A 24,730-nucleotide genomic window follows, 5' to 3' on the forward strand; every position below is an offset into this window, starting at 1 on the left:
AGTTAAGTCCATCTAAAGCACAAAACAGGGATGTATAGATGTGCTTCCATTGTCATTTATTGTAGACCTATGAATGTCACGTAATGCACTCAGTGTGATATTGCAGGAAAATGACCAGCAAAAGGTGTAGTAAGATTCTTGACTTACAGTACCTGGGGGGCTCTGGGAGCAGAGACACCCTTATTTCTCTGAAGGTAGAGATATTTTTTCTTTGAGAAATTATTTTCCAAAAGTCGGTCCCTTTAATTGAAATTTAGTATTGGGTGTGGTCCAAAACGTTATAGGGAACTTGTTATATTTTTAGTAAATTCATTTTTACATAGTGACTTTTACGCTGTGTATGTGTTAAAATAAAAAGTTTGAAACTTTGGAGAGAAAATAAAAAAACAGTCAATGATTACTGGACCATATAGTGATATATCTGCAATCTGGAGAGTTGTGATGTAGAGAGGGACTAGATAAGGTAGACACCAGAGAGTGAGCATAGATCAGTATACAGTCTGAGTATAAACAAATCACACCACTGGCATACAGAATGTCCTATTCACAAACTCATGTTTACACTAATATAATACACAAGGTATTCAGAAAAACTTTTTTTAACACGACAACTTAACTTTAAAATAAAGGTGTATTATACATAAATTGTATGTTTGCCAGATTCACTCAAGTCCCAGATGTCGGTCCTATGTTCCTCATCTCTGTATACTGCCTGCCAGTCAATGCTGACAAGTTAACGTTATTAATACCCACTTGGTCTTAATGAAACAGGTGAGCAGAGGCACCTTTTACAGGGAACTGGGACCACAGCTGATCTGTCGAGAGCATGCAGAGTATAGAGGTGCATATAAAGGATCATTTTGTGTATTGCTATTTCCATTTATCTTATTAAACTTTAACTAGTGCTATAAATTCAGCTTAGGGCAGATACAGTTGTGTGAGGATAAAGAAATAACTTAATAGGCACTTACTTGGCTTGGTTGGTGAAGTTGTGGCATATTTAGATCCAGAAAGAGAAGTTTGTTTTGTTGATAGAGGTGTTTTTGTAGACTGTTCTGTTGTAAAAATGTCCCCAGTTTCTGTTTCTTCAAACACGTCTACAGATCCCTTTGCTCTGTAATTTTTTTGCTCCTTTCTGCTGAATGCAACATTTCTCTCCTCTAGAATAGTAATATTTTCTCTCCCTTTACTGCTTTTAATATAATTTTGTTTTTCTTTCTGTGGCCAAGTGTAAATGGCATGCTGTGTAATATACCGGGACAAGTTTCCGGACTGTAAACTGTTCTGAGATGCTTCCAATACTAAGGATATAAAGGTTACATTTTAAAACAATAAATTATATTTTACTTAGAACTTTCACAATATCTCAGATTGCATATTTAATGTGACAAATCCACGCAAAATTAATTGCATGATCAGGAGTCATAAACAGTACGCTCTGTGCTGTTAATTAATTCCATTGCTGCGCTATGCTGCTTGTGCCAACAATAGGTGAAATGGGATATCCCAGAAACAGCTCTAAAGAGAGATGGTGGTGTAGTACCTTTGGGGCACTTAGCAAGGTGAATAATTGAGCAGGGAGGGGATTAGGTACAATTTGTTCTATTGCCCAACAGACCCTGTTCCATCTAACACATCACTGGACAATGACAATATTGTTACATTTATTCATTGGTTATGTCATGAGAATAAGCTATGAAAATGCTGCTTGTTTGCAGGCAGAAATTTAAATACATATGGATTTCATAAAGTTAACTTTTATGCTAAAATAAATTACATTTGCAAAATTAATTCTAAGCTTCTATTATTTTGAAATAATTAGAGATCTAAAAATATAGTTCCTATAAATTGTGAGACTAACTACTTCCTAACTCATTACCCCTTAGTCTAATCACGCATTCTAAGAGGGGTATTCAATTGACGGCGGGATGGCCGAAAATCCCACGCTCAAAGAATATTACCGTTAATACGGTAATCCTGCGCGAGAAAACCGTTAATACAGTAATTTACTCTCTGGATTTCAGCTCGCGGCTCAGGGAGCTGCGAGCTGAAATCCAGCAAGTAATTTCCGTATTAACGGTAATATTCTTTGAGCGCGGGATTTTCGGCGATCACGCCGTCAATTGAATATGCCCCTAAGAATTGTAAAATATAATTATTTTGTTAGTTAATGCAAGTAATCTCTTGTTTCATAGATTGCAAAATACATTTTAAAAATATCCATTACATTTTAAGACCCATTTTAAAAATGTCTGAAGAAGAAAATATGTGCCAAAAATAAAATAATTATGTGTTAGCATAAACATGATGGCTTCTAAAATAAATTCCCTTCTGTCATAGTCTCATCAGTAAACAGGAACGTATGAACTGTCTCTACTTCTTCCCAATGAGGAATATGTGTATACAGGAACTGGATGTCTAAAGTAAGAATTAACATACTCTGAACTACATATTGATAGAATGGGCAAAATTTAGCATGTGTGGGATCACAAATCTGAGATTTTACACTGGGAATGCGACTCTGCAAATAACGATTCACAAAAAAAATAACAATTTTTACATAAGTGAATTCATTCCTTAAATTATAGGATGTCCCTGTGGTTTATGCAGTAGTTTGTGTAATTAAAGCCAGTAATAAAAATCTGGAGCAACTGGGTGCTTAATAAACACAAAGTTACATTTATTATTGTATGCTATACTGGTCCTCCCTTTCTCTTCCTCCCTCTTTTTTAGCTACATACACATACATTCCAAGCATTAACGTGCAGAAAAAAACAAAAGTTGCTGTTGAATTATGTGAGGAAACGGGGTGCTACTGGATTGAGAACTGTGTATTCATCACCCGTTTCTCACGGTTTAAGGTACTTTTTAATCCTTGGCCCAGTCTAAGTATATACACCAGAGCATCGGTGTATTATGTGTATTATTATTTCATGTTATTAGATACATTTTGCCCATACTATTACCTGTGATTTTGTATGTAGTATAAATATAAACAATATTGCAATACTGTGTGAAAATATCAGAACAGCAGCAGTCATTTTGCTTGTGCTAGCTAATGTAATTACCATTTGTCTCAAATGTCTATTGTATGGGGTGCAGCTGAGATGTGGTTTGTAATCAGAACAATGTCTGAGTTAACTAGTTGGTAGCCCATGTTAATTAGCTAGGTCAACAGGTAACCTGATAGGTAAAGAGGTTAGAACTTCTTATGACATGCAATGTGCCTCCACGGTAATATATTGGTTGAAATAGCATGGGGAAATGTATCAATATAAATGTAATTGTATCAAAAGCTATCACAGACTTATATTGTGTAACACTGCTGATATAATATGTCAAAAGTCTTATTGTTCCATGTAAGCGTGCAGTGTCATTCCTTGATGTACTATTGTAACCCCATGTGTTCTGTATCCAGCCAAAACAGCTAATTGAGTCAAGCCATTCTATTGTCTAATCAAGGTAACAGGGACTGTATGTCTAGTAGCTAAATTGTTGACTGGGAGGCCCCTTCTGTAAAGGGGAGGTTTGAGACATTTGACCCTACTTCCTGTGGATAGAGAAAATAAGATAGGGCGAGGAGAATGCGAGGAGAGTTATGCTAGTTGGGAGGATCCTGGTGTAGAAGACATCAGTGAAAAGGACTCTGGGCCAGGCATTGTGGTGCCGCTGGAGGGAACCCTACCAGGACAGGGTTGGTGTGAGCTAGTAACCCAGGCTAGGAGACACCATAACTGTTTTGCTAAACGGTAGTGGTAATATTGCTGGAGGATACATGCTACCATTTACCCTGTAACTTGTGAACGTCTTGTGGTGTTGTGCTGTCGTAATAAAGTCTTATTTTGGATATATCCTGGTCTACCCGAGTGAGTTGAATCCCACAGAGGGTAACTTCCATCCCAGCTAAGGGTGGTATCCTCACAAATTATAAGTCAGTTTGATCTGTGTTCCCTGTTTTCAGCCCTAATTGACTCTAAATATTATTGTGGACAGTCTTGGGACAGCAGTTGGGCACAACACCAAATAGTGAGCACTGTACATATACTCCCCCTGTTCTGAGCAGCTGTATTTAAATAGTGAAGTGTACTACCATGTATTAAAGTGGACAACCCCTTTTTAAAAGGCCTAGACTGTGCATCAGATGTCCCACTGAAACCTGCTTGCTACATGACCAGAGATTTTGATCTCTCTGTAGCTTTTGGCACTGATGGGTTAAGTCCATTTAAAGCACTGAATAGGGATCTATACATGTGCTTCCATTGTGATTTATTGTAGACCGATGAATGTTACGTAATGCACTCAGTGTGATATTGCAGGAAAATGACCAGTAAAAGGTGTAGTAAGATTCTTGGCTTACAGTACCTGGGGGGCTCTGGGAGCAGAGACACCCTTATTTCTCTGAAGGGAGAGATCTTTTTTCTTTGAGAAATTATTTTCCAAAAGTTGGTCCCTTTAAATGAAATTTAGTATTGGGTGTGGTTCTAAAGGTTAAGGGGAAATTGTTATATTTTTAGTTATTTCATTTTTACATAGTGACTTGTACGCTGTGTATGTGTTAAAAGAAAAAGTTTGAAACTTTGGAGAGAAAATAAAAAAACAGTCAATGATTACTGGACCATATAGTGATATATCTGCAATCTGGAGAGTTGTGATGTAGAGAGGGACTAGATAAGGTAGACACCAGAGAGTGAGCATAGATCAGTATACAGTCTGAGTATGAACAAATCACACAACTGACATACAGAATGTCCTATTGACAAACTCATGTTTACACTAATATAATGCACAAGGTATAAAGATTATTTTTTTTAACACGACAACTTAACTTTAAAATAAAAGTGTATTACACATACATTGTATGTTTGCCAGATTCACTGAAGTCTCAGATGTCGGTCCTATGTTCCTCATCTCTGTATACTGCCAGTCAATGCTGACAAGTTAACATTATTAATACCCACTTGGTCTTAATGAAACAGGTGAGCAGAGGCACCTTTTACAGGCAGCTGGGACCACAGCTGTTCTGTCGAGAGCATACAGAGTATAGAGGTGCATATAAAGGATCATTTTGTGTATTGCTATTTCCATTTATCTTATTAAACTTTAACAAGTGCTATAAACTCAGCTTAGGGCAGATACAGTTGTGTGAGGATAAAGAAATAACTTAATAGGCACTTACTTGGTTTGGTTGGTGAAGTTGTGGCAGGTTTAGATCCAGAAAGAGAAGTTTGTTTTGTTGATAGAGGTGCTTTTGTAGACTGTTCTGTTGTAAAAATGTCCCCAGTTTCTGTTTCTTCAAACACGTCTACAGATCCCTTTGCTCTGTAATTTTTTTGCTCCTTTCTGCTGAAGACAACATTTCTCTCCTCTAAAATAGTAATATTTTCTCTGCCTTTACTGCTTTTAATATAGTTTTCTTTTTCTTTCTGTGGCCAAGTGTAAATGGCATGCTGTGTAATATACCGGGACAAGTTTCCGGACTGTAAACTGTTCTGAGATGCTTCCAATACTAAGGATATAAAGGTTACATTTTAAAATAATAAATTATATTTTACTTAGAACTTTCACAATATATCAGATTGCATATTTAATGTGACAAATCCATGTAAAATTAATTCCATGATCAGGAATCATAAACAGTACGCTCTGTGCTGTTAATTAATTCCATTGCTGCGCTATGCTGCTTGTGCCAACAATAGGTGTCACTGGAGATCCCACAAGCAGCTATAAAGAGAGATGTTGGTTTAGTGCCTTTGGGTCAATTAGCAAGGTGAATAATTGAGCAGGGAGGGGATTAGGTGCATCTTGTTCTATTGCTCAACAGACCCTGTTCCACCTACCACATCACTGATGTTTCTCCATAAAAGTCAGTGATAATAATGTTACATTTATTCATTGGTTATGTCATGAGGATAAGCTATGAAAATGCTGATAGTTTGCAGGCAGAATATTAAGTACATATGGATTTCATAAAGTTCACTTTTATGCTGAAATAAATTACATTTGCAAAATTAATTCTAAGCTTCTATTTTGTTTGGAAATAATTAGAGATCTAAAAATATAGTTCCTATAAATTGTGAGACTAACTACTCTCTAACTCATTACCCCTTAGTCTAATCACACATTCTAAGAATTGTAAAATATAATTATTTAGTTAGTTAATACAAGTAATCTCTTGATTCAGTTATTGCAAAATACATTTTAAAAACATCCATTAGATTTTAAAACCCATTTTAAAAATGTCTGTAGAAGATAATATGTGCCAAAAAGAAAATTATTATGTGTTAGCATAAACATGATGGCTTCTAAAATAAATTCCCTTCTGTCATAGTCTCATCAGTAAACAGGAACGTATGAATTGCATCTACTCCTTGCCAATGAGGAATATGTGTATACAGTAACTGGATGTCTAAAGTAAGAATCAACATACTCTGTACTACATATTGATAAAATTGGCAAAATTTAGCATGTGTGGTATCACAAATCTGAGATTTTACACTGGGGATGCGACTCTGCAAATAACGATTCACAAAAAAAATAACAAGTTTTACATAAGTGAATCCATTCCTGAAATTATAGGATGTCCCTGTGGTTTATGCAGTAGTTTGTGTAATTAAAGCCAGTAATAAAAAACTGGAGCAACTGGGTGCTATATAAACACAAAGTTACATTTATTAGTGTATGCTATATTGGTCCTCCCTTTCTCTTCCTCCCTCTTTTATATCTACATACACATACATTCCAAGCATTAATGTTCAGAAGAAAACAAAAGTTGCTGTTGAATTATTAGACAGTTTGATCTGTTTTCCCTGTTTTTTAGCACTAATAGACTCTGAGTATTATTGGCGCATTCGGTTATTGGGTGTTTCTAAATCAAATGACTGCAGAGCCAAGGTGTAATTGACAGTCTTGGGACAGCAGTTGGGCACAACCCCAAGTAGTGAACACTGTACATATACTCCCCCTGTTCTGAACAGCTGTATTCATACAGTGAAGTGTATTACCGTGTAAAAAAAGTGGACAACCCCTTTTCAAAAGGCTTAGACTGTGCATCAGATTGGATGTTCTGTCCCACTGAAACCTGCTTGCTACTTGACCTGAGATTAAGATCTTTCTATAAATTTTGCCACTGATGAGTTAAGTCCATCTAAAGCACAAAACAGGGATGTATATATGTGCTTCCATTGTCATTTATTGTAGACCTATGAATGTCACGTAATGCACTCAGTGTGATATTGCAGGAAAATGACCAGCAAAAGGTGTAGTAAGATTCTTGACTTACAGTACCTGGGGGGCTCTGGGAGCAGAGACACCCTTATTTCTCTAAAGGCAGAGATCTTTTTTCTTTGAGAAATTATTTTCCAAAAGTCGGTCCCTTTAAATGAAATTTAGTATTGGGCGTGGTCCAAAAGGTTAAGGGGAACTTGTTATATTTTTAGTAAATTCATTTTTACATAGTGACTTCTACGCTGCGTATGTGTTAAAATAAAAAGTTTGAAACTTTGGAGAGAAAATAAAAAAACAGTCAATGATTATTGGACCATATAGTGATATATCTGCAATCTGGAGAGTTGTGATGTAGAGAGGGACTAGATAAGGTAGACACCAGAGAGTGAGCATAGATCAGTATACAGTCTGAGTATAAACAAATCACACCACTGGCATACAGAATGTCCTATTCACAAACTCATGTTTACACTAATATAATACACAAGGTATTCAGAAAAACTTTTTTTAACACGACAACTTAACTTTAAAATAAAGGTGTATTATACATAAATTGTATGTTTGCCAGATTCACTCAAGTCCCAGATGTCGGTCCTATGTTCCTCATCTCTGTATACTGCCTGCCAGTCAATGCTGACAAGTTAACGTTATTAATACCCACTTGGTCTTAATGAAACAGGTGAGCAGAGGCACCTTTTACAGGGAACTGGGACCACAGCTGATCTGTCGAGAGCATACAGAGTATAGAGGTGCATATAAAGGATCATTTTGTGTATTGCTATTTCCATTTATCTTATTAAACTTTAACAAGTGCTATAAATTCAACTTAGGGCAGATACAGTTGTGTGAGTATAAAGAAATAACTTAATAGGCACTTACTTGGCTTGGTTGGTGAAGTTGTGGCAGATTTAGATCCAGAAAGAGAAGTTTGTTTTGTTGATAGAGGTGCTTTTGTAGACTGTTCTGTTGTAAAAATGTCCCCAGTTTCTGTTTCTTCAAACACGTCTACAGATCCCTTTGCTCTGTAATTTTTTTGCTCCTTTCTGCTGAAGGCAACATTTCTCTCCTCTAAAATAGTAATATTTTCTCTGCCTTTACTGCTTTTAATATAGTTTTGTTTTTCTTTCTGTGGCCAAGTGTAAATGGCATGCTGTGTAATATACCGGGACAAGTTTCCGGACTGTAAACTGTTCTGAGATGCTTCCAATACTAAGGATATAAAGGTTACATTTTAAAATAATCAATTATATTTTACTTAGAACTTTCACAATAAATCAGATTGCAAATTTAATGTGACAAATGCATGTAAAATTAATTGCATGATCAGGAATCATAAACAGTACGCTCTGTGCTGTTAATTAATTCCATTGCTGCGCTATGCTGCTTGTGCCAACAATAGGTGTCACTGGAGATCCCACAAGCAGCTCTAAAGAAAGATGTTGGTTTAGTGCCTTTGGGTCGCTTAGCAAGGTGAATAATTGAGCAGGGAGGGGATTAGGTACACCTGGTTCTATTGCCCAACAGACCCTGTTCTATCTACTACATCACTGGACAATGATAATATTGTTATATTTATTCATTTGTTATGTCATGAGGATAAGCTAATAAATTCTGCTAGTTTGCAGGCAGAATTTTAAGTACATATGGATTTCATAAAGTTAACTTTTATGCTAAAATAAATGACATTTGCCAAATGAATTCTAAGCTTCTATTTTGTTTGGAAATAATTAGAGATCTAAAAATCTAGTTCCTAGACATTGTGAGACTAAATTCTCTCCAACTCATTACCCCTTAGTCTAAATACACATAGTAGAAATGGTATTATATAATTATTTTGTTAGTTACCACAAGTAATCTCTTATTTCAATTATTGCTAAATACATTTTAAAAACATCCATTACATTTTAAAGCCCATTTTAACAATGTCTGAAGAAGATAATATGTGCTAAAAAGAAAATTATTATGTGTTAGCATAAACATGACGGCTTCTAAAATAAATTCCCTTCTGTCATAGTCTCATCAGTAAACAGGAACGTAAGAACTACCTCTACTCCTTGCCAATGAGTAATATGTGTATACAGGAACTGGATGTCTAAAGTAAGAATCAACATACTCTGAACTACATATTGATAGAATTGGCAAAATTTAGCATGTGTGGTATCACAAATCTGAGATTTTACACTGGGGATGCGACTTTGCAAAAACGATTCACAAAAAAAATAACAATTTTTACATAAGTGAATCCATTCCTGAAATTATAGGATGTCCCTGTGGTTTATGCAGTAGTTTGTGTAATTAAAGGCAGTAATAAAAATCTGGAGCAACTGGATGCTATAAAAACACAAAGTTACATGTATTAGTGTATGCTATATTGGTCCTCCCTTTATCTTTCTACCTCTTTTATATCTACATACACATACATTCCAAGCATTAACGTGCAGAAAAAAACAAAAGTTGCTGTTGATTTATAAGACAGTTTGATCTGTTTTCCCTGTTTTCAGCACTAATAGACTCTGAGTATTATTAGCGCATTCGGTTATTGGGTGTTTCTAAATCAAATGACTGCAGAGCCGAGCTGTAATTGACAGTCTTGGGACAGCAGTTGGGCACAACACCAAGTAGTGAACGCTGTTTATATACTCCCCCTGTTCTGAACAGCTGTATTCATACAGTGAAGCGTATTACCTTGTACTAAAGTGGACAACCCCTTTTCAAAAGGCTTAGACTGTGCATCAGATTGGATGTTCTGTCCCACTGACACCTGCTTGCTACTTGACCTGAGATTAAGATCTTTCTATAAATTTTGCCACTGATGAGTTAAGTCCATCTAAAGCACAAAACAGGGATGTATAGATGTGCTTCCATTGTCAATTATTGTAGACCTATGAATGTCACGTAATGCACTCAGTGTGATATTACAGGAAAATGACCAGCAAAAGGTGTAGTAAGATTCTGGGCTCACGGTAACCGGGGGGTTCTGGGAGCAGAGACACCCTCATTTATCTGAAGGGAGGGATCATTTGTTCATTCATAAATTATTTTCCAAAAGTCGGCCCCTTTAAATTAAATTTAGTATTGGTTATGGATCAAAAGATTAAGGAGAACTTGTTAGGTTTTTAGTAAATGTATTTTTAGTGAATTGTACACTGTGTATGTGTTAAAAAAAATCTTGAAACTTGGGGGAGAAAATAGAAACACAACTCATAAATACTGCACCATATAGTGATATATCCGCAGACTGAGGAGTTGCGATGTAGGGAGAAACTAAAGGTAGCCACTAGAGAGTGAGCGTAAATCAGTGTACGGTCTGATTATAGACAAATAACACCACTGGCATATAGCACATCCTGTTGACAAATTTACGTTTGCACTAATACAATGCACAAGGTATTAAGAAAAAAACTTTCTTTAATACGACAACTTAACTTTAATATAAAAGTGTATTATACATAACTTGTATGTTTTCTAGATTCACTTAAATCTCAGATGTCGGTCCAATGTTCCTCATCTATGTACACTGCATGCCAGTCAAAGCCGACAGGTTAAAGTTAACAATTCACACTTTGTCTTAATGAAACAGGTGAAAAGAGGCACCTTTTACAGGCAACTGGGACCACAGCTGATCTTTCGAGAGCATACAGAGTATAGACGTGCATTTTAAGTAACATTTTGTGTATTGCTCATTTCATTTGACTTATTAAACATTAACAAGTGCTATAATTTCAGCTTAGGACAGATCTATTTTTATTAGGAGAAATATATAACTTAATAGGCACTTACTTGGTTTGGTTGGTGAAGTTGTGGCAGATTTAGATCCAGAAAGAGAAGTTTGTTTTGTTGATACAGTTGTTTCTGTAGACTTAACTGGTGCAAAAATGTCCCCAGTTTCTGTTTCTTCAAACACGTCTACAGATCCCTTTGCTCTGTAATTTTTTTGCTCCTTTCTGCTGAAGGCAACATTTCTCTCCTCCAAAATAATAATATTTTCTCTCTCTTTACTGCTTTTAATATAGTTTTGTTTTTCTTTCTGTGGCCAAGTGTAAATGGCATGCTGTGTAATATACCGGGACAAGTTTTCGGACTGCAAACTGTTCTGAGATGCTTCCAACACTAAGGATAGAAAGGTTACATTTTAAAATTATATTTTAGACCTTTGACAATATTTCAGTTTGCATATTTAATTTTACAAATGCATGTAAAATGAATTGCATGATCAGGAATCATAAAAGTACGCTCTGTGCTGTTAATTAATTCCATTGATGCGCTATACTGCTTGTGCCAACAATAGGTGAGAGGGGAGCTCACACAAACAGCTCTAAAGAAAGATGTTGGTTTAGTGCCTTTGGGTCGCTTAGCAAGGTGAATAATTGAGCAGGGAGGGAATTAGGTGCACCTTGTTCTAACTCCAAAGACCCTGTTCCATCTACCACATCACTGGAGTTTCTCCATAACAGTCAGTGATAATATTGTTACATTTACTAATTGGTTATATCGTGAGGATAAGCTATAAAAACGCTGCAGAAATTGAAATACATATGGATTTCATTAAGTTAATTTTTACGCTAAAATCAATGACATTTGCATTATTAATTCTAAGCTTCTATTTTGCTTGGAATTAATTAGAGATCTAAAAATTGTGAGACTAACTTCTCTCTAGCTCATTACCCCATAGTCTAGTTACTCATTTTAAGAATTGTATAATATAATTTTTTTTTAGTTACCAGAAGTAATCTCTTGTTTCAAATATTGCAAAATACATTTTAAAAGCATCCATTACATTTCAAAAATGGGTTTTAAAACAAAGAAAGAATAATGACGATGCATAAAAGAGAGTTAAAACACTAAAATATTATCAATTATAATGATATAATTTCATTATGAACACCCTTACTTTCTATTCTTCTATTCTCCCTATAAATAATAAATATAGTTCAAAAAGAGGAATGGTAATTTTATTATTATGTTTTGTTTAGAAATAATTATAATTAATTATAATGATATATCTAGATTATACACATCCTTACTTTCTTTACCACCTATAATGAGTGAATATAGTGCAAACAAGGTGAATGATAATTATACCATGCAGACCTATGTTTACCACAACCAGCATACATTAACACTAACATGTTTCTTCCTTGGGAAGTCCCTTGCATTCTGCCTGGGGCACTCATAGATCAAATACAGAAGAAGACTCATATCATTGATCCCTATGTAACTACTATTTATCTATACAGATGAACATATGGCGAAATGGGCCACAGAAGTTATATTTACAAATATGGTAATACCTCAATGTGTTTTGTGATCTTTTTTCCAAATGTCATTACATAGGGGACAATGGTATTTTCAGAAATTATTACATTTCTGATCAGTGTGCACAACATTCAACAGGCAACTGAACACAATTGGGAAAAATGTATCTGGGTGAGTTAATTTTACATTGCAATTAACACCTATATACTTTAACGTCCTATAATTATTTTTTACACCCTACAGTGACAAAACTAATTGTACTCATATTAAATCATTTCATTTCTGCTGTGTTTGATGAAACTACAATGTGTACACTATCTGTGGTACTTGATCTCTTTCAAACCTTCCAACATGTTAAAATGAAAAATATGTATTGATAAGTACTGTTGAAATGGATGAGACATACCGGCATTTGCTAATCAATTCACCTAAGAACAACAATGGTATTTTTTATTGGAAATGGTAAATCACTGGAAGAGCTGCCAGTGATTCAGGTGTTTTCTTCCTATTCTATTCAAGCTGTACAAAGTGGCTCAAAAATACCCTGATAAGCCATTTTCAGGTTGTGGTTCTGTTAACACTACAACCATCCAATACACTAGATGAGAACATTCAATATTATGCCCCACATTGCATTTCAGCTCATCGTCAAGATTTGGGGAAATGCAGTTTTGGCTTTCCAATGACCATATCATGCCATCTACACCTAAATATGCTGAAATGCTACAATACCAAGCATGCTTTCGAAGGGGCTTTGAAAAGAAAATGCTCAAATGTAAGAACGCAGTTTGTTTAATGTTTCTTGAAAGCAGCCACTTTTACTTTAAAATTAAATCACTTGCTTTGTACAGACTTTATTTTACAGTTTGTTAAAAGCTCTTTTAAACTTTTTTTACTTTCATGTGTTACAGTTTTGAAAGAGATATGTTGCATTATAAGGGTAACTATATACAAGATACAGCAGATATAAGCGGAGTTAATCGGACAAAGTAAAGAAACAGCTGGATGGTAGGTAGGCAGCTTCTTTGTATACTGAGCAAAACTCAGCAGCGAAATGTAATTTGTTTTCCAATTTTTCATGGTCTGTCTCAGAAAGAACTAAAACTGCAAGATTATTCATTATAATAGGACAGACACTGGACACAGCAGAAGCAGTTTGGCTTTAGAGGATGTCACAGGGATACCCCACAACACCACTGACGCAAAAGTGTGCTTGAAGAGAGTATCATCATCATCATCATCATCATCATCATCAGTTATTTAAATAGTAGCAGTTTGCATTTGAGCACAAACACAGTAATAAAACAATATGGGGAAGACAGAACAGGTAAGAAAACCGCAAGCCTACAATCTATTATCCATTCATTGTGGCATTCCAAAAGCTGCTCCAGATTTATCAATTATAAGGTTCACCTAAACACTCACCTGCTGCCAGTACCAGAATCCCGGCCAACACAGATACTACCTGGGCTCTCATCTTGAAACTCTCTAGTCTATGTTATCCTACATTAATGATGATCGTATATGGTGTTCCCTGTGATCTTCTCACATGAAGAAAGTTTAACCTCAATATGAAAAAGTAGATGAAAAATCATCTCCTTATATTGACTTTTGAGTATCTTTGGATTAATTTGCATAGAGCAATATAATATGATAACAGGTCTATTACATTGGTTGTATGTATATGGTGTGGATAACAGATCTCAGAGTCACAGTCATTTACAAGGAAAATGAAATGGGAAAAAGTTGAAGGCTGCTTATCTATTAACTGTCATAGCAATAAATGATCAGTCAATAATATGATTCAACCTTCCTTATTATATTAATATTAACTAAGACTGTAGATCAATATGTAAAAGAAATATCTTCTTTATGCACTATGTTCAATATTCTTGTTTTTTTAAATAACTTATGAAAAGATATTATTCCAATTAGGGTTATTATAAAACCAGATTTTAAGATATATTCTGAATGAATGTCCATAGTTTCTGATGACCTATGAAATTACTTATTCCCCCTTCTTTTTTTTTTTTAAATCAGATACTTTTTCATTTAATTTTCCGTCACACATAACAAAAAAGTGACCAAACAAAAACAATTAGCCATGCACCACAATTAGTCTTGAAGTGCTTCTCAGATATATTAGCTATTTTCATACATAGTTACACATGGAACAAGCTAAATACAATAATTGCAACATTCCGTATTTGGTACTTAATCTCATTCCAGTCATTATGAACAGGACATTAGTGAGGTAAAGATTATAGCCTATACCAGTGTTGGCTAACCTGTGACACTCCAGATGTTGTGAAACTACAAGTCCCAGCATGCTTTGCCAATATATAGCAGCTTATTGCTGGAAGGGGATGCAGGGACTTGTAGTTTCACAACATCTGGAGTGTCACAGGTTAGCCAACACTGGCCTATACTATCCACGACCTTATAAGTATAGCAGTAGACAAATTATAGAGTGATCTGACAATCAGACATTGCATGTTAACAACATATTAATGCATAGTTTACACTCCAGCATCTCCGCAATGTACATCTCTACAATCCACATCATTTTTATACATTTTGTAATTTTTTGCGCAGAATGTGTCGTCCCCCCCCCACTAGACACCCAACCCCTCCAACCATAACTCAAGTTTCTATCCAGGGGCACCAGATCATTCAAACAAACCTGGTATTTAGATGTATACCACATAGACCAAATTTTGGGATATTTAGCTTTAGCATTTCAACTAGTATATACATATCTTTCATGTTGTTCTGTATTATTAACCAAGGTTCTCCACTTATGGAAATCAGGTGGATCAGGTGCCAAACAATGTCCGGGAAATCACCACTTTAGCGAGTGTCATTAAATTGAGAATATGAACAGTTGGATATTTATCAATTAGATCTTCTAACAATATCCCATAAAGACAGATTTTGGGATTCATATGGGGAGCCATTGGAACCGTATCAATCACACACTTCCAGACGTTCATCCAGAATGCACTTACTACTGGACACTCCCATAACATATGCCAGAAATCTGCAGAGGAAAAACTACATTTTTTACAGGATGAACCACTTCTCCGACCCATACCATGCAAACCAGCTGGAGTATGATAAACTCTGTGAAGTATATATAAATGTATTTGTTGGTACTGGAGGCAGGTTGTAGCATTACAAAGAGATTTAAGAATGTGAATGCATTCCTACTCCATTAGCGGATCCAGATTCACCTGCCATTTCGCTTTCAATGGCTCTAAATCCCTAGGGGTCAAAGAACCATTAATAATTGAGTAAAGCTGGGAAATAGTTTTACTTGTAACCACATTTAGTAAAAGAGTTTTAAGGGTAGATGTTTGAATTAAAGGAGTAGAGGCAGGAAATTGAGCATTCAAAGAATGCCGAAGTTGAAGATAACAGTAAAATGCAGAGTTAGGTATCCCCCTTTCCCGTGGTAATTGTGCAAAAGATTTTAATGTACCAGACTGATATAGCTGTCCAATATTTACTACACCATACTTTTGCCAAACATTATAATCTCTCAATTTATTAAGCTCCGGGAAGGAGAGATTATGCCATAAAGGAGTAAAAGGATCGTAGCCTTGACTTCCCACTATATTTTGAGAAATATGCCAGATTTCTATGGACTGTTTAACTATTGGGGCCACCTTATTCAAATATTTGCCCCTAAGCAATATCCCCAAAGGTAACAAGAGTGCACCACCTGAAGCATATGCCTCAGCCTGCTCACCCAGAAAGCCCAACAGATCCAGAGGAATTTTATCTCCCACCCAATTAACCAAATGGGCAAGTTGAGCTGCATAATAATATATTCTCAAAGTCGAAAGCGCTAATCCACCATCAGCCTTAGATCTGCACAAAATAGACAATCGGATACGTGCTCTACCTCGCCCCACACAAACGAGGAAATAAGCCTGTCTATTTTATTAAACAGTGCTTGGGGAAGGTATATAGGGGAGTGTTGAAGAATGTATAGGAACTTAGGCTGTATTACCATCTTAAAAAGGTTAATAATTTTCGTCACTGTAAGGGGAAGTCTTTTCCAAACATGGGATTTTACTTTAAAATATTCTATAACCGGATCTATATTAAGAGAAACAAATTCACTAGCCATATTAGATATCCAGACACCAAGATACTTAAACCTTTTGGTCCATTTAAGAGAGTGTCTAAACCTGTCATCAGAGGGAATTACACCATGATGGGGAAATTTATAAGATTTATTCCAGTTGATCAATAGACCTGAAAATTTTCCAAATTTATCAACCACCTCCAAAAGGCAGTTCAACGAGGAATCCGAGTCTGACAAAAACAGCAACATGTTGTGAGCATAAAGAGCAATACCTCTCCCACTGGGAGCCCAATAATTAACTGATGGTCCCTAATTAAGCAGACAAGGAGCTCTATGGCCAACGCAAAGAATACTGGAGACAGGGAACAGCCTTACCTGGTTCCCTGCTCCAAGCTAAAGGAGGGAGATGTGTAGCCATTTACAGAAATGTTGCTGTTGGTTCCAAATACAGTAGCCGTAACTATTTAAATAAACTCCGCCCCCAACCCGAATCTATGCATTACCTCACACAGATACACCCACTCGACCGAGTTGAAGGCCTTGGCAGCATACAAGGACACCACCACCACTGCCCCCTCCTAGGCCACATGGGGCAACTGAGTGTGAGTATAGAGATGTCTTAGATTTGATACGGTGGATTTACCGGGCATAAAACCTGTTTGATCAGGGTGAATTATTTTGGAAATAACTAAATTAAGCCTAGAGGCAAGAATCTTAGCCAGTATCTTAACATCAGTACAGAGTAAAGAAATAGTTCTATAGGACTTGGGATATAAGGGGTTCTTTCCAGGTTTCGCCAAGAAAATTATTAGCACCTCTGACATAGATGGACGCAATGAGCCCAGTTCAAAAAGACCATTATACAAATCCAGCAACTGCGGAGCAAAAAAGTCTTTACATTTTTTATACAACCCTATAGGGAGGCCATTAATTTCCTGTGCCTTATGACCAGGGAGCAAGGATATAGACATTTCTATTTCCTCCACCGCAATAGGTGCATTCAAAAGAGATGCCGAGTCCTGAGAAAGACAGAGGAATTTAATGGAGTCCAGGTAACCCGACAGCTGAGTATGAGAATATTTGGCCCTTGAGGTATAAGCTTCTTTACAATATTGATAAAAGTATCAACAATTTCGCCACCTCTAAAATATTTTTCTTTTTGACTATTATAAATTACTGAAATTACTCTACTAGACTGTTGATCCATTGCAAGGCAGGCCAAGTTGCTTCCACCCATATCCGCCTCTGAGTATTGCCTATGTTGGGAAAATAAAAGCCGACGTTTACATTTGGCTAGGAGATAATCTCTCCATTCTACTTGAGCCCTCAACCAGTGCAGACTATCATCAGGAGTATGAGAACTTATATATAAACATTCCAAATCCCTACAACGCTGTTCCAAATCAGACTCTTTTTTTCCTACTTAAATTCTTGATTTCAGCAATACTTTTAATTAGGGTTCCCCTCAATAAGGCCTTGAATGCATCCCAAAGAATATTTATATACATTGATCACTTATAGACAAGTAATAAACCTTCCCAAGGAACTGTAAGGCTTAATTCCGTACCAATTGTATTTAGCCAGCATGGGTTTAACTTCCAAAATCTCACTCCTCTATCACTTGACAAGTCTATATCAACAAGGACCGGGGAATGATCTGAGATACCTCTGGACAAATATTCAATCGAAGTTACATAAGGGGACAACGACAGGGAGGGTAAGATTAAATCCAACCTGGAAAGGTTGTTATATCTAGTGGAATGACATGAAAATTGCTGTTTATTGGGATTTCTACATCTCCATACATCTACCTGGCCCATTTCTTCCACTACACGAGAGAAAGAGGTGGGACCACCTTATAAATGTACACCTGACTCCCGCCACCTATCTAAACCTGCGTTTAGAACATTGTTAAAATCCCCCAGACATACCACTGGGGTAGCCGGAGATAGCGCCATGAATGAGGAGGCTTTACAAAAAACATCATTATTATATGGCGGCGGAATATATATTGCCAGAATAATAAGTGGGCAAAATTTAACAACTGCCTTTAGGAACACATAACTACCATAGGGATCAATTTCCACATGTTCTAAAGTAAAGGTCAAGGATTTCCTAATCAGAATAGAAACTCCTCTAGAGTTAGCAGTGTGCGTTGAGTGATATGCCCACCATACCCACTGCCGCTTTAAGGCTAAAACTTTACTGCCATAGAGATGTGTCTCGGCCAAACATACTATATCTACATTATATTTTCGAAGCTGGTTTAACACCAGGGAGCGTTTGATCTTTTCATTCAATACCTTGACATTCCATGTTAGTAATCTGAACCCTTCCCAACCAGAACTATTTATGGCCATTTACGGTTATACCCCACTGGAAAATATCGAATATACATCAAACTGATGGAGCACTTAGTTGGAAGGAAGACAATGGAGACCCACTCTGCGCATACCAAGGCAAAAGCTTTTTCCTGAGTTAGAGACATTGTGGTAAAAGCAATAGAAAAAATAGACATAATACAAAAATACATTTTTAACAATTTAAATCCCCAACCCCCACCCCGTATACCCTTTTTCCTGAAACTAAGGTACACTTTTACCCTAAACAAGCTCACTAAACTATAACGAATTTGGGAGCTACACAAACTTAGCTAGAAATAGCACAAAACCTCCTTTAGAAAAAGTAATAGCTGGCCCTCCACTGCCAGACCTGTAAGGCAAAATCACGGACTTCAGCATATATAATTAAGGCACGTTTCTTTCTCTCTCCCGTGGAAGACCGTCCAGCCATGTCATCTCCTCCTGTGGTGAAACGAAGAAATGAAATCTGCCCTGTGCCTCCACCTTGAGCCTGGCCACGAACATCATAGAATACGGCAGTCCAAGATCTCTCAGCTTCTGTTTAACTGTGGAGAACTGAGCTCTGGATTTCTGGACGTCCAGTGCAAAGTCTGGAAACACTGAGATATTGATGCTATTATATTTCAAAGAGCCGTTTTGACGAATCAATCTAAGGACTGCATCTCTATCTCTGAAATGAAGGAGCTTTGCAATAAATGTCCTTTATGGTGCCCCAGGTAGAGGAGCTTGAAATGGTATGCGATGCGCTCTCTCTGCTGCAAACTGGGGTGAAAATGCATCTTTACCAAACTGCTCAATCAGCCACTACTCTAAGAATTGCTCCGGGGCCAATCCCTCTGCCCGTTCCGGCAGACCCACAAAATGGAGATTGCTTCTCCTCAAGCGGCCCTCCATATCCATCAGATTGGTTTTACATTGAGAGACCTGAGCAAGTAGTTTCTGCAGCTCTCCCTTCACAGGTGCAGATGCATCTTCCAGAGTAGAAATACAATTTTCAGTTTATCCCATCCTTTCACATATTTTTTGCAATTCGTGTGTCAGCTAAAGAGCTTATTCCCCCTTCTTTTAATTGTGAATTGATTATCACTATATTTTATCAGTATTTTGCTTGGGAGAAGCACAGAAAATAATGACACAAAGAAAAAGTAAAAAGTGTAATAAGTCTTAAAACTCAGTAGTCCTTTATAATAAGGTTCATAGGTTGGTGTCACAGTAAGAACAGGTATGTAATCCTTCAGGCTGAGCTGTGATGGCAATTTAGACAATGGGTGGTGCTGGCACCAGTTCATAGTTGATTTTCTGTCATAATTGCTATGATGGAGTCAGCCGAGGCTTCAATTGCTTTCTTTTGATGAGTACAGCATTTTGTTGTTAAAATTTTCTTTAACAGATAGATTCCCAATTTTACTACAGTGAAACAGACAAGGATTATCACTAGTACATGAATCAGTGTTTGTAAGACACCTGAAAACCACCCTCCAATTCCCTTAAACCAGGTTGCTGGATTCAACCATGACAATCAACTTTAAGTGTCGACATCATATTCAGAATAATTATATTTCATTCTAAATTCTTCTTTAAGTTCTTTTATTGTTTTAAAATGTTTATATATGTTTGGAAAAATTATCTGCTACATAGAAAGAACATGCAGGCCCTACTATTTGACACATACCATCCTGGGCTGCTGTTAAATAATCCAATATCAATTGGAGCTGTGGCAATATTTTGGTGCAATACTGCAAAGTACTAGTCTGAATGTCCAAGACCTCTAACATCTCATCAGTTACATTATAAAATAATTTGGATAAGGCTTCTATATTATTGATGTTTGGTACTGATCCTCTAAATATGGATAAGGATAGTCCCACTTCATATATATCAAGTTGATATATATCAAGTCATGTGTGTGTTTCTTCTGGAAGGCTCTCTTATACATCATGTGGGAAGGATTGTCTTTTACACACATAATAGTACCCTTCAGCTAGTTTTTGCTGTTCCCCTTGTATAATATCACTGGTTGACCACAACAATCTTGAAACATTCCTACTTGGGCACCATCCCACAATACTATTTGCTTCTACCACTGTAACATTTTTACACCATGGGGTAAATGTATCAAGCTGAGAGTTTTCCGGCGGGTTTGTAAAGTGGAGATGTTCCCTATAGCAACCAATCAGATTCTAGCTGTCATTTTGTAGAATGTACTAAATAAATGATAGCTAGAATCCGATTGGTTTTTCAAACCCGCCGAAAAACTCTCAGCTTGATACATTTACCCCCGTATGTCATTGTTCAAAGTAGTCTGGTTTAACAATTGATCCCAATATGTTACACTTGTTTGATACTAGAAATTAATGTAGGAGTCATGTCTAGTATTACCTTTACCATGGAAAAGTAACTTCTACTTGTTCAATGAGCCTTCTAAGATTATTATTTGTAGCCTTTACCCACATAAAGTTATTATTGGGGGCCAATATTATACACATCTGTATCATTTCTTGGTAAGTTATATTTCTTTTTGCCCTGTACAACAGAGGAAAGCCCCAACCCACCATATACAGTGATAGCTTGGTATTTTTATTATTATGCTACACCAAACGCATAATAAGAGCGTGTGTAAATGTTAACTGTCTGTCCTTCAGCATATAAACAGGTTGCTGTTAGAGCTTGCAAATCTGCTTCTTGCGCTGAGCTACTGGCTGGTAATGTTTCCTATATTACAATGTCAGTTTCTTTGGTCACTGAATAACCTGTGTGTGGTACTCCATCTACATAATAACGAGAACCGTCTAAAAAGCTGCAAATCAGCATTCTGAAGAGGGACATCAGCTATGATAGGGAGATCACATGTTTCAGATTTCATTAATTCAAGGCAGTCATGAGGACAGCCAGAATAGAGTTGCATGAAAAATTGAGTGCCAATTATATCCTAGTCTTCAGTTTCTCCGTGTCTCACAACATCCCATCCTCCTATTTCAGTTTTTTCCCTCTTTTGGATCCATGACAGCAATGTTGCTGTGTTCAAAATTGTCTATCATTTGATGGTGATGTTGGAAGGTGTAAGTAATGCTACTTCATACTTTGTAAGACTTGCATCTGACAGTTGTCTGGTTTGGGCTTTATATAATCTGGGAGTGTTAGTACAGAAGCACGGATAATAGCTCTTAAAGTCTTTTTTTTTTCTAAAACACAGTTGTCATTACTCAGTAGAGTCTATATGACTTAAATTTTTCTAGTGACTAATTATGTTTGCTGTGGCTGTGGACTCATACAACCCAAAACATATTGCAACCTTCTACTCATTAAGAGTTGGATGAAATCAGTCTGGATTACCTTAAAGGGTCGATCGCTGATGCTGGGAAGTGTGTTAGTTCTGTGGGAACAGTGTGACCAGGATTTGCCTGTAAGCAGGATAAAGAAGAGCTAGCAGAATTTTGCAGTGCGTGTAAAGAATCTCGGAACATACCAATAGGCCATAATCAATTGATCCATAGCAGTCTTGGATAAGTCTGTTAAACCACAACTAAGCTGTACCAAAACTTGTTGCAACAAGCTTACCATCATTACTGCGCCACAAACCTGTGTGGCTTGGTTCATATCATGCCTGCTTGACTGCTGGAGACCTTTTGGGAAAAACAGACTTTTTGCATAGAGATTAACATTTCTTTATTAGGGATTACAGTAACTGTCATTAATTCACATTTTGTTCTTCTATCCCTTGTTTTTGCTGCTGGGTTTTACTACTTTGTCAGCTCTGTTATTAAACAATTGCCCAATCAGTGTGTTATTGCATGTTCATTGTACTTTGAAATATGTGACATGCTGTGCCGTATCAATGTGTTTTCTCCTCTCCTTTACACCAGTATCATGTTACCAGTAAACATTTCCTGCAACTCTCTGCATTCTATGCCATGAATTTTTTTTTTCATATAGGGACGGTACCAGTCTTGCAAGCAGGGAGTGTAATAGTGAAATAATCTTGGTGTGTGTTTGTAGCCACTCCTTTTTCATCATCACCTTGTATAGCCCCTTTAAAAGACTTGATTTTACTTCCTATTTCTAAATCATTTCTTCATGAACAACCCCCCCTACACACTTCTCAAGCATTCAGTCATCTCGAAAGCAGCACTCTGCATCAAAAACTGAATCACTCACAAGGGTTCACATACATTTTCCCCACATAATCCCTTCAAATTGCAAAATGTAGTAAAATTATGCTCATACAAATTTAGAAGGCAAACATATACATCTTTTTGCCTATACATATATAAAATGAATAAGCAGTTAACAAAGGTTATCCTTCTAGTAATCCACCACAAAACACAAAAAAAATGAAAAACTTACTCCCTCACTTAAAGAGGAAGAAAGTTAACTAATAGCTTACAGCCTACAGTTGTGGAACTACAAAACCCAGCATTACGCTAAATACTAATCAGCTTTAATGTGTTGTTACCACTCCAGAGACATTTTAATTACTCTTGAATTAATGAAAGCATTGTCGAAAAAACCTTTTTATCAATTATACATGCATTGTCAGATAAACAAAACGTAAGGTTTTATTCTTTCATAGTGCGAGAGAGAAAACCCCTACACAAGCCCCCTTCCTTCATTCTATCCCACAGAAGCATTCTTACACAGGAAAGGTGGGTACATTCCATTCTCCACATCTTGCTTTGTGCCAGTTTCACACAATTGAAACTGTCTGCAATTTTCCCCATTTAATCACATTTTTAACACAGAATCTTTATACAGATATACAATGTCCTGGGAATTGCATTAGGAACTCTGGATTCAATGTAATTTATATTTGGATACTTTTGCACCTTTTCTCTACTTAATCTAATTCTAATTTATATACCACTCTTTCTGCAGTTTAATGCCACTGATCCACCTGTTTTATCTAGTTCTTCGACTCGTATATATTTCAGGTGACACCTAATCATATCTTTTAATTTATCTGGATCCATTTTTCCTTTCCAAAAGAAGGGTTCTGCCCTTTTAAATCATTTGTCAATTCTCTTCAGATCCCGCTCGCCATATATGGCACGCAATCTATCCATGGCACTCTGAGCAGTTCTTATCTGAGAGATGGATATCTGTATCCCCATAGTCAATAACCTTTGACTATATCTAAATCTGGGGTCTATGGAGTCTTCTGAAATTATACTGTGAGCTTACAATTTGGCTTCTGTCAATATATCTGTTCACCTTCTCCCTACACCCTTTGTCAGTGGTACAAAATTCAAAATCAACTAGGATCTGTGCTCTCTTGCTTCTGTCTAATATGCCAGTTATATTGCAAATAGTATTATCAGGGCAACTAATAACACAGATCCTTCAGTACAATCTATTTCTACCCACTTATAATCAGTCTGACATACTGTAAATGACTAGAATTCATGAGGACAAACAAACATGTAACAGTCCAGAATTCAATGTACTGTTCAGTCATTCACTCAATCATAGCCTAATAACAATAATAAGCACATTAACAAAAGCAGCTCCTGTCTGCTAATGACTATGTTGGAATTTTTGCATATATATATATATATAGTGCCTGCAGTACAACCATGCCACCAAAGGGGCCACTGTGGTGCTTGAACTGTTTCCCTTCCTGCAGACCTAAGCTTATTTTCTCAGGATAATTTTCACCTGCCGCTATCCCTTAAAAGACAGCTTCGCCCTGCAGTCCGGGACAGATCATCAGCTCTCTCTACCTGATAGGAAGCAATCCCCTCTCTGCCTTGCCTTACACTGGCTCCCCTTCCCCTACAGAATCCTTTTCAAACTCCTC

General features: G+C 36.7%; 1 protein-coding gene across 1 annotated transcript in view; it reads right to left on the minus strand.

Moving 5' to 3' along the window:
* The window catches only part of LOC142150601 (uncharacterized), a 41,991-nt gene extending 28,034 nt beyond the window's left edge, over positions 1-13,957 (minus strand). The window contains exons 1-4 of the mRNA XM_075205802.1: positions 13,906-13,957; positions 8,104-8,433; positions 5,177-5,506; positions 972-1,301 (exon numbers count right to left, since the gene is read on the minus strand). Coding sequence (XP_075061903.1) covers positions 972-1,301; positions 5,177-5,506; positions 8,104-8,433; positions 13,906-13,957 — 1,042 coding nt within the window. The remainder of the gene's footprint in view (positions 1-971; positions 1,302-5,176; positions 5,507-8,103; positions 8,434-13,905) is intronic.
* Positions 13,958-24,730: the final 10,773 nt, after the last annotated feature.

The sequence above is a fragment of the Mixophyes fleayi genome, chromosome 4, assembly GCF_038048845.1.
Source record: "Mixophyes fleayi isolate aMixFle1 chromosome 4, aMixFle1.hap1, whole genome shotgun sequence".
Lineage (NCBI taxonomy): Eukaryota > Metazoa > Chordata > Amphibia > Anura > Limnodynastidae > Mixophyes > Mixophyes fleayi.